Raw genomic sequence first — 18,539 nt, 5'->3', positions numbered from 1 at the left:
ATTGATCTCGTATGATCACGAACATATCTTTTCATCTGAGAAATGAGAACAACTATTTTTATATTATATTTTTGGATCTTCTAGTGTACATTATTTTGTTACAACCTGCGAGTACTAGCTAGCTGCTCCACGCAACAAAATAATAATAAGAATAATTATGAATAGAAACAGACCCTGACACTGCTGCATGTGTTACGTTTTTAAAGCTATCCATCCAACTACCGAATAGAGATATGTACTCCTATGCATCATGTGTCTCGAAGAAAAGAAGAAGAAAAATATAGATATGCATCAAGTTGCTCACGCCAGACCAAACAGACACGTACTACATCCTGCAGCAAGCCAGCAAGCGCTCTAGCTGTTGACTTTAGCCTCCGGCACATAAAACAAAAGCTCGTATTATTACAATAATAACTATTTTTTTAAAAAAAATATATATTAATATAATTTTTTAAAATAATTTTTATATAGAAAGTTTTTACATAATCACACCATTTAGCAGCTTGAAAAACGCGCGAGAAAATAAGAGATGTGGTTTGGGAAAATAGGGGAAGAACACAGCACTAGATTCCCTTCCCTTCCACTGACACGTGGGTCCCACCACTCCTGTACATACAGAGCCACCGCAGTACTCGGACGAGGTCTTCACGTAATCACGCCTTCCCGACCCTATCCGTACTGCACTTCCGGCCAACCCCACGTCGCGTAGCCTCACTGACAGGTGGGGCCCACGCCCGCACGTGCCAGTGTTACTCCACCTGTCAGTGGCCGTAGAGCACAGAATCCCGATGGCCTGGGAGGCGATGGGGAGACTGACAGGTGGGCCAGAGTTTTGCTGCCCTTTCGCTTTTAAATATACGTGGTGAAGTTGGCTTGCGACGTGAGAAGAGCTCAAATCCTCCAAACTTTTTTTCCTCCTCCATATCCATCGATCGATCTCGCCATCGTCCTCGAGCGAGCGGGCGGCTGCGGCGAGCTCGATCCGATCCCCGCCGGCGGAGATGGGGAGCTTGGCAGGTGGGTGGGTGACGTGGCGGCCGGCCGGCGCGGGGTCCTCCGGAACTTTCGGGGGTGGGTGGGCTCGAGTGGATGACTCATCGCTAGCTGGATGATGGTTTTCTTGCAGGCGGCGGCGGAGGCGGCAAGGTGGGGCTGCCGGCGTTGGACGTCGCGCTCGCGTTCCCGCAGGCCACGACGGCGTCCCAGTTCCCACCCGCCGGTGAGACCTCCTCTCTCTCGCTTTCCCGGTGGTGTTCTCGGTTTCCCATTATTGGAAATAATGAGATATTATGATTGGGTGAAACTGTCTTGGCCATCTAATTGGAGTATTTGGGAGAGGTGTGTGCACTGTGAAGTCAGCCTGATCGTTTGATTCGTAGTTATCTCCAGTCTTGGGCAGCTTAATCTGGCTCCAAGTTGGCAGCAAGCAGTCCCTGTTCTGAACTGTTAGCCGTACGAAATCAAGATTTTGTTCTGAACTGTTAGGCGTACGAAATCAAGATTTTGTTTGGGATGGGATCGTTTTCGGCAATCTCTTCAACTCTGTATATCACGTCGCTTTTTATTTGGTTAAGTTAGTGGGATTTGGTCGGATTTTAACTCTCACGGTGAGGAAAATTGGATTTTAGTGGAGTATCCTTTTCAGCCCTGTTCATATTTTGTTTGGAGGAATTGTCAGTTCTGCTCCTCAGCTATCATGGGAGCTTTACATTTAATCTTGTGAATTAACTAATATAAGCTAACAACATTATTTAAGACATGCGTTTTTAGAAATCGGATTGTTTTCTTCGTAGTTGGTTTTTAACAACTAAATCTGGTCCATACACGTTTCTTTCTTTATTTATGAGTACTTTCGATTGCAATAATAATTAGGCAGGTGGTTTGCTTGCACGGCTTGCACTGGTGTTGTACTTTTCTTACGTTGTTGTCAGCAAGTACTTGCGTTTCTTCTTTCGCAATCTTCTTCGACTTATTTAGGTTGGACAAATTAATTTCCGTGGCATTTATACTAGTCACTGTTATTCAATATTCCTAATAATCGTGGATTGCTGTACCTTACTCCATGTAAATTTGTTAGCCACTTTTTATCTCGGGATAGAGATAAAGATGGTAAAAGACCAAGTTGCCCATACTAGTAAATCATTGATCTGTGTTGAATATGCTCTTCTATGTTCCACACAGATTTAAGCAGCACTTGCGCATGCATGTATGCGAATTCAAACTACAAAAGTTAAAAATCCTTTACTGTGTGTGCGTGTGCACCTTACAATAATCAATAAAGTGAAAAATCAAAACGCACCTTACAACTCTTGTAAGGAGGGAGAAATGTACAGCATATAGTTATGCAATAAACTACATATTGGTTGTAAGTTCATAAAATTGCTTTTGCAGTATCGGATTACTACCAGTTTGATGATTTGCTTACTGATGAAGAGAAGACACTTAGGAAGAAAGTCCGTGGTATTATGGAGAGAGAAATTGCACCCATTATGACAGAGGTATGTTGTTGCTATACATAGTTTTCATTTGTTAATCCCCTGCTTCTTTTTTTTTTTTGCAAAACATATATATGGTATATCTTCTAGGACTAGTACATTTTTTTCTTGTCGTCGCTGGATGGTAACTCTCCCTTGGGTTGACTAGCTGTTGTGTTACAGTGACAGTTGCCTGCTCGATGTGTATCATGTCATAACTATAAACCCCTATGGGCTTTTTACATATGCAGTACTGGGAGAAAGCAGAATTTCCCTTCCATGCCATTCCCAAACTTGCAACTCTTGGCTTGGCAGGAGGGACAACAAAGGTATATAAAATACTAAATCATCTAGTACTTATGTTTTACATTTGACTGTAAAATTTCACCAGTACGCTCGTTGTCTCATTGAAATTTGATCCTTTTCCTTGAATTTATCTTGGCGTTACAGGGATATGGTTGCCCAGGACTCTCACTTACAGCTAGTGCTATTTCTGTTGCAGAAGTTGCACGGGTGGATGCCAGCTGCTCCACATTTATTTTAGTACATTCCTCTTTGGCAATGAGCACAATTGGTAAAGCTATAACTTATTCAGATGATTTTGTTTGAAATGTGTTATAGACTGACCAAGACAACTATTTTCTGAGCTCACTATTTTTGTCCTTTCAATTTTCTGTGCAAATAGCACTTTGTGGATCAGAGGCTCAAAAGCAGAAGTACTTACCATCATTAACGCAGTTTAGAACAATTGGTTGCTGGGTGAGTTGCATTCTCCTATTTATGTGGTTAGCCTTTGTAGCTTTTATTATAGTATTCAACATGCTGTTTTACATATTGTCATCTTAAGAAGAATGGGTCTTCTTGCTGTAGGCATTGACAGAGCCAGATTATGGAAGTGATGCAAGTTCATTAAGGACTGCAGCGACCAAGGTTTGAAACATAGATATCATGAAAATTTTAACTTCTAAGTAAAGAAAAATATCTGAATGTTTCTGCACAACCTTACAATGTTGTCATGTTGGTTTTTACCTTGGTAGGTGCCTGGCGGTTGGCATTTGGATGGCCAAAAGCGTTGGATAGGCAACGGCACTTTTGCAGATGTGCTCATCATCTTAGCTAGAAATTCAGATACAAATCAACTAAATGGGTAATCATCTTCCGCTGGACTATTGTTGATATCATTTTGTCTACCACTGTACACATGTTAATTCGAACTCATTTCTATGCCCATGAATGTGACCACTCATAATTGATATGGCAAACTTCCTCTAGATTTATTGTCAAGAAAGGAGCTCCTGGTTTGAAATGTACAAAAATTGAAAATAAAATTGGACTCAGAATGGTTCAGAATGCCGACATTGTTCTGAATAAAGTATTTGTCCCTGACGAAGATAGATTAACTGGAATCAATTCATTTCAAGACATAAACAAGGTAACAAAGACATCTCTTTTGATTGCGCTAATCCTACTCTGTGTCAGTCAATTTGAATACACTGCCATGTGCACTAACCTGATTTTTACTTGCTGAAACTTTAACTACCGGATCAGGTCCTTGCTATGTCGCGCATTATGGTGGCATGGCAGCCAATTGGGATATCCATGGGGGTCTTCGACATGTGTCATCGGTGCGAATCACCTTCTTAGTTCAGTCTTTACTAGTTTCAAATTGGTACCACCTAATATGTATTGACTTTATTATTTACCATTGGATAGGTATTTGAAAGAAAGAAAGCAATTTGGAGTTCCGTTGGCAGCTTTTCAGCTCAACCAAGAAAAGCTTGTTCGCATGCTAGGAAACATCCAAGCCATGCTTCTTGTCGGCTGGCGCCTGTGCAAGCTGTATGAATCAGGCAAAATGACACCAGGCCATGCTAGTTTAGGCAAGGTTTGTACAAAATCACAATGCACTTAGAAAAATGGCATCCACCTTATGATTGTGCGCTGTTCGGTTTGATTTACTTTTCGCTTGCTTTCTTCAACATCTCACTGATAATACTTGAATCCAGGCATGGACATCCAAGAAGGCTAGGGAGGTGGTTTCTCTTGGCCGTGAGCTACTGGGTGGAAACGGAATTTTGGCTGACTTTCTGGTAGCAAAGGTAAAATGATTCAGATTTTTTTTTCTTTTTTGGTAACATAATCTCTTTGGACTTCTCCAAATCCAAACATGATAGGTTTGATTAGAAAGATTAAAGTAATTCTTAAGATTTTCCGACGGGCACGTCTTTACCGCAGTACGTACATTGCATACCTTTGGGTTCACGGTGCTCACTCGTGTAGCAAAGTAGTCAATGATAGGGGGAAGCGCTACCAACATAGTAATACAAATTCAATATCGCACTGTATTACACGTGACAACTGATTCTGCAAATTTGACATAGCATTACTAGGAATTCAAGGTATCCATATCGCTACAGAAAACATTAGCCTAAGGGGGTGTTTGGGAGAGATGGGCTAACTCAAAACCATAAGTCTCTAGGGGAGGGATTTATGTTTTTGAGAGTTTAGCCCTTCTCTCCCAAACACCCCCTAAGACATCACTAACATCACTTTGACAAACTTATCGAGCAACTTAGCCCCTCTCTCCCAAACACCCCCTAAGACATCACTAACATCACTTTGACAAACTTATCGAGCAACTTTTAAGTTGTACACTTCTGTCAGAGTCTTGTTCTTTCTTAACTAGTGGGTGAACAGTGATTCATAATATACTTCTTATTTGCAGGCGTTCTGTGATCTGGAGCCAATCTTCTCGTACGAAGGCACCTATGACATCAACAGCTTGGTGACCGGAAGAGAGATCACCGGAATCGCCAGCTTCAAACCTGCTGCATTGACAAAATCTCGTCTTTAATTTTTTTTCCTTTCAAATGTATATAGCTGCAATAGACAAAATAATATACGTCCACCCTATATTTTGATGAAAGCAAATGGGCAATAAAAGGAATAGAAAAACCATATTTGTTCTTGAAAAGAAAATAAAAGCTCTGATATGCTTCGTTTTGCTAATTCTTTCTGAACAGTTCTGTTCTACTCTTTCTCTTCTACTCAAAGCGAAGAAAGCTGGGCAATGTATTCAGTAGAAAACCATTTAAGGTGCTCAATCTTTCAAACTATCTTAAATAACAGACTCTTATACGGGAGTAAAACTAAGATATGTTTTATATTTCAAAGTATTTGAATTCTTCATAAGCATTTGACCAGCCTGATTTTATATTTTAGTGCGACGTTTCAATTTTGCGGATTTGAACATAGATTTTACTTTATTTATTCAAAATGTAGCAATGTATGAGATGATGTTGAAGAATATATTTATTTTCCGAGATTGTCTATATGGTTTTTGACTGAAACCCCCTAAAATATTACAAATTCTAGAGCATTGGATCGCGTTGAGATTCATGCAACATAACTAAGCCCCCTTCTTTTTCTCTCTTTATTTTCCTCGGTCCGCATGCCACCGCTGCTTTCATGCGCACGCGCACGCGGAGCCTCCACCTCCTGCTCCGTCATCACCCTATCGCGCCGCCGCCTGGCTAGAAGGGGTCAACGAGGCCGGCGAGAGGGTGGCACCGAGTCCCCCGTCCCTCCGTCTTTCTCACCTCCGGTGGCTCGCCGTAGCTAGATCCGCCACCACCGGCCGCCGCCTCCTAATCAGTTTCGTTGTTTTCCTCCGTTGCCAACGCCACCCACCGCCTATTGCCAACCCTACTGATGAGTTGATAGGAAGGTAATTTTATATCTTTGCTAGCATGCATTTGATAGAAAAATCACACGACCTTCAAAGTGTCATTAAAAAAAAGTGGATGCCTTGTGCTAGACATAGGCGTATAGCCATATTTACCTTCCTTTTTTTTTTAATTTACCAAACATATTGTATATTCCATGCTGCCGACTGATGTTCAAAAATTAAGTAATTTTAGTCAGAACATCTACAATGTCAGCAAAATGAGTTCTGTTACAGTCTTGAACACAGTGCAATCCAATATACCAAGCTTGACTGCAGTAGACCAGTAGTGGCTGATCACCAAAATTGGCAGCAAAGTAGGTTTTGAAGTTGACGTGAGTGCAAGGCTGCAAAAATGTCTCAAAGAAAGCACGTCAAGATGCAATGATGCAGCATGTATATTCTTCAACCATGTTAAGAGGCATATATCATGGCACCAGCACCCCCAAACACCGAAATCGCATTCCTCGTTCTTATCCTCTTCATTCACCATGCTTCGTACCTTCATCATTCTTGTGCCTCTGCTCTTCTCCATACATTCTCCGGCGTGTTCTGCTGCAACGGACACGATTTCAGCCGGTGAAGCACTCCCGAAAGATGAGAAGCTTGTCTCTCGCAATGGCAGGTTCGCGCTCGGCTTCTTCCATCCGGACACCGACAGTAAGTTCTTCCCCCGGCACACCCTCAAGCACTGGTACCTAGGCATATGGTTCGACAAGATACCAGTGTTAACTCCAATATGGATAGCAAACAGAGAGAACCCAATTGTAGGCCATCACAGAGTGACAAAACTCACAATTGCCAGTGATGGCAACCTTGCCATCTTCAACCAAGCCACCAGATCGACGGTTTGGTCGACTCATGCCAGTATCACAGCCAAGAAAACCATGGTTGTCCTCCAGGATAATGGAAACCTCATCTTAAGAGATGCATCCAACTCGTCCAACGTACTATGGCAGAGCTTTGACTACCCTACTGATGTCATGCTTATTGGTGCAAAGTTTGGCCTAGATAAGGTGACTGGTCTGAACCGTGTTATTGTTTCCAAGAAGAGTTTGGCTGATCCAGCTGCTGGCCTCTATTGCCTGGAATTAGACCCTACTGGTGCTAACCAATACGTCTTAGAGTTTTGCAACTCTTCCATAGTCTATTGGTCTACTGGGGAATGGAATGGCCAATTCTTCAACTCAATACCAGAGATGTCAGGACGAACTCTATTTGACTTCAAGTTCATCAACAACAACCAAGAGAAGTACTTTGTGTTCAACTTGTTAGAAAAAGATCTAATAACTGTTTGCTTTTTGGACATATCTGGTCAGATGAAACAGCTCCTCTGGCTTGAGAACAAGCAGGAATGGGCAACGATCTATACTCTGCCTAAAGATCTATGTGATATCTATGCTACATGTGGACCTTTCACTGTCTGCAACAGCAATGCACTCCAAGTGTGCGATTGCATTAAGGGATTCTCAGTAAGATCACCTAAGGATTGGGAGTTAGAGGATAGAGCTGGTGGATGCATAAGAAATACACCATTAGATTGCGGCACCAAGAACCAAAGCAGAACTGCTACAACTGACAAGTTTTACTCCTTGCCCGGTATTGGATTGCCCACAGAAGCCAACATCATAGAAGCTGCTAGGACAGCTGACCAATGTGCACTAGCTTGCCAGAATAATTGTTCTTGCACTGCATATTCCTATGGTAACAGGTGCTCTGTATGGTATGATGATTTGCTTAATGTAAGAGTATAATAAAGGTACTACTAGTGATGGAGAAATTCTCTACCTACGTATTGCCGCCAAAGACGCAAGTTGGAGCCATAATAAAAATGGAAAAGGAAAGATTATTGGTGCTGCGGTTGCTTCCAGTGTTGTTGCTTTGGGTTTGTTTTCAGCTACTGTAATCTGGAGGTACAAAAGGAAGCAATTTACTGCTCCTACTAATAATGTTCAAGGGGGAAATGGAATTGTGTCTTTCAAATACAGTGTTCTGCAACATGCAACTAAAAATTTCTCTGAGAAATTAGGAGAAGGCGGCTTTGGTGCTGTATTCAAAGGGTTTCTAGGTGGCTCGACACCTATTGCAGTAAAAAAGCTTGGTGGTGACCGTCAAGGTGAGAAGCAATTCAGGGCTGAGGTGAGTTCCATTGGAATAATCCAACACATCAATTTGGTTAAGCTTATTGGATTCTGTTCTGATAGTGGTAGGAGGCTGCTTGTATATGAACACATGCCAAATTGCTCTCTTGACACGCACCTTTTTCAGAACCATACTACGATCCTAAACTGGAGTACCCGTTACCAGATAGCCCTTGGAGCTGCTAGAGGGTTGGCATACCTGCATGAGAGTTGCAGGGATTGCATCATACACTGTGATATTAAGCCAGAGAACATACTTCTTGATGGATCATTTGTGCCTAAAATTGCAGATTTTGGAATGGCAAAATTTGTTGGAAGAGATTTCAGTAGAGTTCTTACTACATTTAGAGGAACCATAGGGTATCTTGCACCAGAATGAATTAGTGGAGTGGCCATTACATCCAAGGTTGATGTCTATAGCTATGGAATGGTGTTGTTTGAAATAATGTCAGGTAGGAGGAACTCATGCAAACAAGACACAAGTGATGATGATCATGCTGCATATTTCCCTGTGCAAGTTGCAAATGAACTTCTCGAGGGAGATGTCAGGAGCTTGCTAGATAACAAACTGCTTGATGATGTTAACCTGGATGAGGCTGAACGAATAAGCAAGGTGGCCTGCTGGTGTGTCCAAGAAAATGAGTCTAATCGGCCGACCATGGGCGAAGTGGTTCAAATTCTTGAAGGTTTGTTAGAACTTGAAATGCCACCAATGCCAAGATTACTTCAAGCTATCACAGCCACAGGGAGCTCATATTGAAGATTTAAATACCCTATACACCATTCTAGAGGCATTAGCTGGTTACTAAATGATAGGTGAGCTCTCATGTAGTAATAGTTAACCCTATGAGAATAAAATTATGGGCCTTAATAGTACCTTGTGATATTTTACCTATCTAATATATTGAAACTTCCTAAGCAGTGAATCAAATAAACTTGTGTAATATTTTACCTATCTAATATATTGAAACTTCCTAAGCAGTGAATCAAATAAACTTGTGTGTAAATTTAGGGAGCATAGAAAACTTTACGGTTAGTAACCAGAATTCTACTGAAGCAAAATCAGAACCATTTCGGCCTCGATCTGTCACCTTTGTGCAAACGACGGCGAGTCCTGCTCCCACATCTTCCATGATTGTCCCTTCACAAAGCAGGTTTGGACAAGGATTCGAGATCGGCTTAGCCTTTCCTGCTCGGTGCCATCAGAAGATCTTTCCTCTTGGTGGTGTTCAGTCCGAAAATCAGTGCGCAAGCAAGACAGAAAGACATTTGACGCCGGGGTGATCCTTGTGACATGGCTCATATGGAAGGAACGCAATGCTAGAGTGTTTGATGGAAGAGCAACCTCAGCGGAACATCTTTGTGCCACAATTGTGGAAGAATGGGAAGCTTGGAAAGCGGCCGGTCTGCTGTGCGAAATTGAAGCAAGAAGCCCCATATCCAGAGGGATCAGCTAGTTAGCAGCACAGGGGTGTGTGTGAGCTTCGGCTCTGTTAGTAGGAGCTGTGTCACCTCTGATTTTTTTTTCAGGGTGTGTGTGTTTGCTCTCTTTTGTTTTTGCTCTGTACAGTTCTGAATTTTCTCCTTCTTAATACTATTGTTTGGTCGGCAAAGCCGACCCGGCGAAAAAATCAGAACCATTTCAACCCCTGTGGACTGCATAAGTGCAAATCAACTTAAACAAATGAGGCATCAGAGCAAATCACCTATAACTGATGAGTACAGAAGAATTATATCTAGGTGCTGATCTGACAACACTCTTCAAAGACATTCCCAATCAACATAGTTCAGGTTTCAGAAGAAAAACAGCCTAGGTTTTGCATCACAGATTCACAATCCAACCAAATGCAAGGGTTTCTGCAGCCTGTATTTTACCGAGCGCCCGTCGCAGCCGGTGAATCCCCACCACGAACGCCGTCCCTCTCTCCCTCCCTCATCTCCTCCCGCACCGGAGGAGCGTTCGCCGTCTCGCCGGCGCCGGCGCCGCCGCCCCTCGCCGGAATCCCGGATTTGCCTACGCTCTCCCCTCGTCAGTGTGGGCCTTGGGCCTCGGCCCCCGAATCTCAAAGCAGATCGGACGGCCCACCTCGCGTCGCGTCTCATCTGGCCCGTGACACGCGTGCCACCATGGCGGTTCCACTGGTCGACGCCTCTCTGACAGGTGGGGCCCACCACCCACAGACACGGAAAAGCGGCCGCATTTTTTTCTCCCCCTCGCAAAAAGTCGCAGCGTACACGCACCCCAACTCAGCCCACGCCCACTGACCGGTGGGCCCACGCCCACTGACCGGTGGGCCCACGCCTCGAATTAATTCCTCGCCTTCCCCTATAAATACCGCGACTCCTCTCCCTTCTCTTCTCCCCCCTTTCTTTTTTATTTTTTTCTTCGAGGAGGAAGCAAACAGCGTCGCTCCACGAAACCATCGCTGCGGTTGCGTGCTCGCGCGAAGAAGAGGAGAGAGAGGACCAAACCCTCGTCTCCTCCTCCTCCGGTGGTGGGGGGAGAGGAGGCGGCGGCGGAGAGGACGAGCCGTCTACTGGATCGGCCGCCCACGAGGAGGTATTGCCCCCGTTCCCCTCCGATTCGCTCCCCCCAAATTCCCCCCGCGTAATAATCCAAGGGTTTGTGTTGATCGGGTGGGGTTTTCTCGCCGGGTAGACCATTTCCTGCGGTTGATTGTTGGTGCGTGACGGGAGCGGAGCGTGATCGGGTATCGGACGTGGTCGGATTGATGGGGGAATTTCTGGGATTACTCGTCGTCGGCTTAATAATCGATGAGGCGGGTGTGATGTACAGCGGCGCGATTGGTCGATTCAGGTTTCAGAGTGCTTGAGATCATGTGATTTCCGCTGCGAAGGAAGTTTTCATCTCCTGTGACTGGAATCACGCGCTAATCCGTACCGAACTCTCTCTATTGGGGCGTCCTGTTGGTGTCAAACAAGCCGTTCACAGCGATCCTGTCTGTTCATAACTATTGTTTGCCTAGTTGCAATTAACTGTTTATCTTTGTCAGTCTAATCTTTTGGCCATAGGTTGTTCTCGCCCCCTAATCAGTTGTTGGAACTTATCTTTGTGCTTTAGCTTCTATGGATGAGTCGTAGGTGTGATTGTTTAGTAGTAAAATTATTTGAGTTTTTGTCTTGTTCAAATCACGCATTTAATTGGAAAATGTTCCTCACCACCACTGAGTCTTTCAGTTCTATCAAGGAGTCAGCATCTTCTGGCCCAGCCTTTTTTGCGTTGCTACACTTTAGTTCGAGAGTCTCATACATACTTGAGCCACCAACTATATACCTTTGGAGATTTTTCTTATTTTCCCTCTTAGGCACAATATTGACATAGTAAAAGTACATCATAAATTTAACTTCAAGAGCTAAGCTCTACTAATTAAAGTGGTCCTTTATTCTTCTTATTGTCCATGTAAGAATAGTTCAGTGAGAAGAGTTATTTGACCCGTGTAACTTTTAAGTCAGCAAACATTTTTGTTTGACTCCTTGTCCTGTCTATTAGCAGCCTAGCATGGCATCTTTAGTTGAACTCTTCTACAAGGGACTACACTATCTAATGTGTTATCACAGTTTCTTATGTAATAGAAATGCAATTCATGTCATTTCTTAGCATCTAAATGATCAACGGATAGAAAAAAAATTATATGACGTGTATAACTCATGCTATATCTGAACCTTCAAGTGTACCTTCTTCTCATGATGCTTCTCCCAATGGAAAGCATCCCTTTAACCCTTCCATCCATATTGGTTCTTAAATTTCCATGTCTTCCATCAGACAGAGAACATATAAGTTCTACAACCTCGGTTTATCCTTAGAAGCAGAAATGTTCAATATGTCAAAGGTACAACTCCGTGTCCTTTGCTTTGAAATTCAACATCACTTGCACAACATGTCTTCTGCATCTTCAGGTACTCCTTATTAACATTTCAAGACTATCTATATAGTATTTTATTTTATTAGAAATGCCACGAAACCACCATTTATTATGCAAATGCAGGCTATAGTGAGATTCGGCTTCCACAATAACCCACGACCTTGAAAGCTGTTATTAAGATCTATTAGAGTTGGACACAATCTTTGGAACATGATTCAGTTATGTTGTGTGTTTGACTCCACATTTGGGACACGCGGGAATTAGGTTGGGTAAGCAATTGCCATTTCTTCCAATAATCTGATGGTCAGGTATTCAGGTTAGTGAATGGTTCCAGACATATTAGTTGCATATATATAATGAGTAAATTGGAAGTTATCACTTTTAATCATCTTAATCCTTTGTGTCATTCTCACCTTTACAAAAGGACATATACCTTCTCATTCTTCTCCCTTTTCTCAAACTGTTATAAACTTATAATAGTTTCCTTTGTTTTCTCTAGCCCTTATAGTTTGTTGCTGTTCTAACTCTAAAAATGAAAACTAAAACAAGGGGAATTTATATCTTTGGGAATACTACCTAGCTTTTTATCATACAAATGTTGTGTAATACCTTTACCAGGGTATTATAACTGTTAATACTTTGAACTGAGCTACTAATGACATTGCAGGTACTAATTGATTCTTCCCTGTAATGGAGAGTTTTATTTTCCTTGATTTACCAAAATCAAGCTTACATTAAGGTGTAACAAATGGGTGTTTTGGGCTCCATAATCATTTTGTTGATGCTAAATGCTGACTACTGGTGCAGCAAATGGAAGAGCTCTTCCAGTTGATATATGCCATTTGAGGACATGTGCTTTGTCCTCAGTATAAGAACATTGGCCTAACATCATTGTTGGAGTTGCATTGCCCTTAGAGTGGGGAAAGCGACACCTCTTGCAAGATAGTAACAGCAATTATATCATAAATTACAAGTCAGGCCTTCCAATGTGGTTTTGGATGAGGCAATTGATACATTGTCATTTGATGCTGAATTTTTTGTTCGTCTGACGACTGGAAAGGGGGCACCTACGACGATTAGCTTAGTACTTAGTGATGGTGTATGAAGAGCATTGATAGTCTCATGGCCCATTGCTAACATGTAGAGAAGGATTTTGAGTTCCTTGGAAGTATTGACTGGAGGAGTGTGAACTACTTCGCAAATAGATGGGTGTAAAATCTGGGAAAGAAAACTTAAAGAGCTAAATGTTTTCTACCATATTAGTTGATCTGAAGGTGCTTTCCAAGTCAAAATCAGCTTAGCATATAGAATTGACTTGGTGATGGCGGTACCTGGACCCTTGAAGCAGCAGTTCAGAACTGATTGCACTGAGTATTTTCTCTGGAGATATCCATTTGATGGAGGTGGAAGGAAAGAGAGGCTAGTCAATAGTAGGTCAACTGATGGTGTTTGAAACAAGATGCACTTACTCATAAGCAGAATAAACAAGCACAACAATGCCATGAAGGGAACCTTAGCAATGCCGTACATCTGGCATCATTTAAAACGGGGCTTGTTCCACTGTTATACTATGACCATCCGCCTTGATGGTTTTGCCTGGCTATTCTGAAGCTATTAGTTAGCGTTACACCTTTTAAGTTTTACACATCCAGTGTTGTTCTTTTGTTTTTCTAATATTATGTACAGATATCTCTCCCACATGTCATAGCTCAATATGACAAGGGCTTTATCCTTTTCCATGTAAATATTTGAGATTCAGTCAGATTCTTATACTTGCTACTTGCTAGAATGTGAATGATAACTGTACTGTTGGAAGAGTGTTGTCATACATACAAATTAGTTATAAATTTGTTTCTACTTTTGCTACTTGTATTGTCATTGTTACATAAGATTGCAATGCATTTGATGTTCCTTGATGTTCTGATGTTGTCTTGTTATCGGCCATACTATAATTGGGGAAAAAAAGAAATATAAAGCTATTTTAGTATCCACAAACACATTTTTATGTTTTTTGTGAAACATGGTATTCATATGCTGTTGTAACATGTATGCCAATATTATGTTGGTTTGTCCTTTGGAGAAAAGATGAATGTAGTCTTGATATTTGGACCTATTTTGTCTCAAATCATGCCTGAAGATGTAAATATAACCATATTAATAGGTGAATAGTGTTGAAATGTTGTATGTTTTTGAGCTTGAAGTCAAAACATATTAAAACAACCAGAATGCTTCTTAGAATCTACACATGCAGCACAACCAATGTTTTGAGCTATCACTTTTACTGAGACTGCTGCAATCTATCAACTCTGCCTTTTCTTGATTATATCTTTTCCCCCATGAAATATAACCAACATCATGTATGAAAAGGTGCAAATAATTTTATGTGTACAACACAAACATGGATTTGGGCACAATATATTTTTGGTACTGTTTAGACTTTAAGTTGTCATGGGGAAATGTAATCGGTGTCATAGTTATCCTGCAAAGTAGTCATGAAATTTTGGTGGATTTCGAATTGTTCAACAGCTGCACCTTTATCAAAGCCATGTCTTTATGCATTGGTTCTTAAATTAAGTGTCGAACTGTTGCTTCCTGCAACAGATTGGTATGCAATTCCATTTCTGGTTTATATCTGGAACTGCTATTCTGCGGCCAAAACAGCCTTTGTTTTGGCTTATTTTTTGTCTGAATACAATGCTCAGATTTCCTTCGAAGTGTTCCTGGATATGTATGACAGGAACTTTCATATGTGTAGAATGCTTTGTGTTAAATTAAGTAAGACACTGGACATGATGAATCATTTGGCCCATGGCATCTCAGATCTGTGTGACTCAGGTCTCAAATATAACGCTTCTAAGGTTGAAATGCTTTGTTCCTGAAGTTTATGAATTTGTGATTATGCATATATTATCTTGCCCTTCTTTTTCTAGTTTAAAACTTCATGTTTACAGTCCATTTGCAGCTGCAATAGATTTGCTGGAAAACTAATAGAGCAACTTGTTTTCCCAGATTAAGCCAAGTTTGATCAGATTGTTCACGTGTTATGGCTGGACATCAGTATAATAATTCCCAGATGTCCCGGATGGATCATATGGACAGGCTAAACAATGAACCTCCACCTTTTGGTACATGGACTAAACTGAATTACTTCCTAAGTGTTCATAATCCTCTCATTATCTCAAGTATGGTAAATTTACTTCACTCGTGCCTTATTATGCCAGGCCAAAAGTTATTTATGCATCCTAGGAGTGATCCAGCTAACGGAGCTGGATCGTCTGGCTATGTGGGTAACACAATGAGATCGAATGATCTTCCGTCTTCAAGTTATGCTGGCCAAGCTTATGGTCAGCAGAATAGAGCCCCCATCCATGCTTCATATTCTGGTCATGCACCTGCTGGAAGCTCTAGTGGTAGCTATGCACCATACAATACTCAACATATGCCTGCTTCAAGCTATCCACACGGATCCGAGGATAATTTCATTCCAAGTTCCCATGTGGATGGCAGAAGGGTTGCATTGAAGAGAAGAAATCCCATCATTCATCCTACAGATGGATTCGGTGTTGGAAATTATTATGCTGGCAGTTCTTCCAATACTCAGTTCTCTCGGCCCATGCCTCCAAATCCTATTCCACCTCCTGAATCCTGTGTTCGAATGCCCTCACACTTGGGTTCGAACCACTGGAATGATCACCGCTATGTTAATCATGAAGGATCTCAGAGGAATGTGAGGGGAAGACATGATCATAGTACTATCCATTTGGAACAAAGTCCAGCTGCAGCTTGCCCGTCAAGCAGCATCAATGTGCCACCATACCATCCAAATGCAAATGGTCCTTTTGGAAGTGCACCAGTACAACGTGACAGAGCTCCTTTATCTGTGCATCCAAGAATTCTTCCTCCAGGTTAGTTTTGACTTCTTCTCTTCTATTTGCAGCTTCTGTTCTAATCTGATGCGTACTTTAGTCTGAACTGTAGGTACGTAATCATATCTCATATGTCAACTACTACTTTTTTTTCTTCTGTTTGTTGAGATAAACCCAACTCTTATGAATTATGACTATATCAGCATTCATGATTCATCTAGTAGACTAATGCAACTACTTCCTTTCAAGCATAGCTTTTTCCCACTCAATTTTAATCTAGTCCAGTTTCAAATGAAATGTGTGCTTCCTGATAAGGTGGTATGCCCATTCTCTGAATTTGGTATTATTTAAGAAGCTAAGACCTTTCTCTGTTTTTGTCTAGGGCCTGATGGTAGTAGCATAGCATTCAGAGAGAGGCCATACTATCCTGCTCCACAGAGCACCAACATAAGTGCACCTGTGCCAACGCTTCCTATTTCTTGTGACAGTGCACCATTTGCTCATGGTGGGTACGCCCCTAGATCAGCTCATCGTAACAACTTACGCACTTATCCTCCTCCAGCTTTTGCATCTTCTTCCAACCCTGGAGCAGTCTCCCATGAGCCAGCTATTCCTAGCTATCCACCTGCTGCCCCTAGCTATCCACCTGCAACCTCTGCAGCATCATCAAGTGTCCAGCCATTTCATGCTGAAGCTGCTGCACATTTGAGGCATCCAAGGCATGTATCTGTAGGGGGCAGTGGTAGTGCAAGGAGTAGAAGGATGAGGGATTCCTATCATGGTTTTCATCATTTGATGATTGAAGACAATAACTTGGGAAGATCAGCAGCTGAGGTAGATATTATTCTCTCCTCTTGATATCAGTACAATGTTAAAATTTTGAACACGCATCTAATCTATTTTCACTCTTTGTAGCGGTTTATGATGCTGGATCAGTTAGTTATCCATGAATCAAGAGAAGCATTCGATCCTCACTGGGACATGAGACTGGACATTGATGACATGAGCTATGAGGTAGAAAGAATCAATTTTCTCTTTAATACCACAGCAGCTTTAGAATGCTATTTAAACAAATGCAACTTTTTCTATACACAGGAGCTGCTGGCTTTGGAAGAACGCATAGGCCATGTGAACACTGGCCTCGCTGATGAGAAAATTTCTGGCTGTGTGATGGAGGTAGCCTGCTGCAGCAGTAGTCATTTGCAGGATGATCAGGACAATGAAAGATGTGTAATCTGCCTGGTAAGATAGTGGATGGTACCAATCTACCTACTATGATAGCGATTCCCGCAGCGCATTTTACGCAATACAAGTTACTTAATCCACAACCTCTTTTTCACTGCAGGAGGAATACAAGCATGAGGACACACTTGGGAGGCTGAAATGCGGCCACGGGTTTCACTGCAATTGCATCAAGAAGTGGCTGCAGGTGAAGAACACCTGCCCAGTTTGCAAAGCTGCTGCCGCAGATGAAGGCAGCTGATGAGGGGACCAATTGATCTTCCCCTCCATTTATATAATGATGCAGTTCAAGGTCAGGCCAAATTATGCCTGTCTCCATTGCTCCGCAATCTGTGGGCTCTTGTGAATAAGTTATCTCGGTCGATATGGAATTATTTTGTGAGCTATTAGACTATTATAAACTCAAGCAAAACCTATGTGCAATGTAAATCTCCCAAGTTAGTTAATTTCGCTCAAAAGCATCCAATTGTTGTTCAGTGGTTAATTCTAACATGGAGATATCTCTTCCCGGATGGTTTTGCTGTTCACGTCTGCGCAAGGGCCAATGGATATCTCATCTCATGATTGAGGGGCCCGGCCGTTAAGAGGCTGTTCTCTTGCCAGCTGCAGCTGGATGGTTCGGTGTTCACCATCGGTGAAGGTGCTTGCGATCTCGTCGAGTTGCCGTTGTTGATCTCCTGCTGATCTGTTGCATGCTACCAATTTTACCTGCTTTGTGATGGATGCACCACCCTCCTGACCCAGATAGCTAGCTGGTTGTGGCTGGTGCAATGTTGTCTGCTCATCATGAACCAATCCAGCTTAGGAAGCCTCAATTCCAAGCCCCCCCAAAAAACCAAAAAGAAACATTTCTGGTACCGGATCTCAAGCGAGGATGACCTCCTTTGAAACATGAATGGTAAAACATACTAGGAAGAACATCATTTTTGGTACAGGGTCTCAAGCCAGGATGACCTCCTTTGAAACGTACGAGTGGTAAAACAGTACGAAGAACATCAAATTTTCATGAGAATTTTCATAGGAGACAGGTTAAGAGAGAACTTCAAGAGATTGGACCTTATGTTAACTTCTTCTAGAGATTGGACCTTATGTTAACTTTCTTCTATAAAATATTAGTGAAGTGAGGAAACTTCTAAAACAATTATATGGAGTGATGAAAAAAATTATTTGGTCAGACGGTAACTATGAGTACTCCATAATCCGTATAA

General features: G+C 42.0%; 2 protein-coding genes and 1 pseudogene across 10 annotated transcripts; all 3 read left to right on the top strand.

Moving 5' to 3' along the window:
• The first annotated feature begins 880 nt into the window (after positions 1–880).
• Positions 881–5,483, top strand: LOC4337904 (acyl-coenzyme A oxidase 4, peroxisomal). 2 transcript variants are annotated; one of them, XM_015784485.3, is made up of 13 exons: positions 881–1,017; positions 1,127–1,219; positions 2,392–2,498; positions 2,726–2,803; positions 2,925–3,048; positions 3,160–3,233; positions 3,345–3,404; positions 3,512–3,621; positions 3,747–3,906; positions 4,023–4,099; positions 4,188–4,359; positions 4,481–4,573; positions 5,200–5,483. In XM_015784485.3, exons 1-13 carry the CDS (start codon positions 1,002–1,004, stop codon positions 5,326–5,328), a joined length of 1,293 nt encoding a protein of 430 aa, XP_015639971.1. In that variant the 5' UTR covers positions 881–1,001; the 3' UTR covers positions 5,329–5,483. The 2 variants fall into 2 exon arrangements, with proteins under 2 accessions (XP_015639971.1, XP_015639972.1); XM_015784486.2 differs by having other exon boundaries at positions 2,658–2,803.
• An 824-nt stretch (positions 5,484–6,307) lies between these two features.
• LOC107277361 (G-type lectin S-receptor-like serine/threonine-protein kinase At2g19130) lies at positions 6,308–9,778 on the top strand (annotated as a pseudogene).
• Positions 9,779–10,699: 921 nt separating this feature from the next.
• Positions 10,700–17,807, top strand: LOC4337902 (probable E3 ubiquitin-protein ligase RHG1A). 8 transcript variants are annotated; one of them, XM_066310445.1, is made up of 9 exons: positions 10,700–10,899; positions 12,124–12,257; positions 12,347–12,539; positions 15,233–15,348; positions 15,445–16,128; positions 16,472–16,923; positions 17,005–17,103; positions 17,185–17,331; positions 17,435–17,807. In XM_066310445.1, the coding sequence occupies exons 4-9, from the start codon at positions 15,267–15,269 to the stop codon at positions 17,570–17,572; spliced, it is 1,602 nt and encodes a 533-aa protein (XP_066166542.1). In that variant the 5' UTR covers positions 10,700–10,899; positions 12,124–12,257; positions 12,347–12,539; positions 15,233–15,266; the 3' UTR covers positions 17,573–17,807. The 8 variants fall into 8 exon arrangements, with proteins under 8 accessions (XP_066166542.1, XP_015639373.1, XP_015639377.1 ...); XM_015783887.3 differs by having other exon boundaries at positions 17,005–17,331; XM_015783891.3 differs by lacking the exons at positions 12,124–12,257; positions 12,347–12,539.
• The last annotated feature ends 732 nt before the right edge of the window (positions 17,808–18,539 follow it).

This window comes from Oryza sativa, chromosome 5 (genome assembly GCF_034140825.1).
Source record: "Oryza sativa Japonica Group chromosome 5, ASM3414082v1".
NCBI lineage: Eukaryota > Viridiplantae > Streptophyta > Magnoliopsida > Poales > Poaceae > Oryza > Oryza sativa.
Note: the sequence above shows the minus strand (reverse complement) of the source record. Positions and strands in the feature narration are given on the sequence as shown.

Bases quoted from the DNA above. Each gene is read 5' to 3' on its own strand.
- LOC4337904 (XM_015784485.3), top strand. The intron at 3,907-4,022 runs GTAACAAAGACA...CTACCGGATCAG, and splicing joins CATTTCAAGACATAAACAAG to GTCCTTGCTATGTCGCGCAT. The intron at 4,574-5,199 runs GTAAAATGATTC...TCTTATTTGCAG, and splicing joins CTGACTTTCTGGTAGCAAAG to GCGTTCTGTGATCTGGAGCC.
- LOC4337902 (XM_015783889.3), top strand. From the start codon at position 15,267: ATGGCTGGACATCAGTATAATAATTCCCAGATGTCCCGGATGGATCAT. The intron at 15,349-15,444 runs GTACATGGACTA...TTATTATGCCAG, and splicing joins CAATGAACCTCCACCTTTTG to GCCAAAAGTTATTTATGCAT. The intron at 17,332-17,434 runs GTAAGATAGTGG...TTTTCACTGCAG, and splicing joins AAAGATGTGTAATCTGCCTG to GAGGAATACAAGCATGAGGA.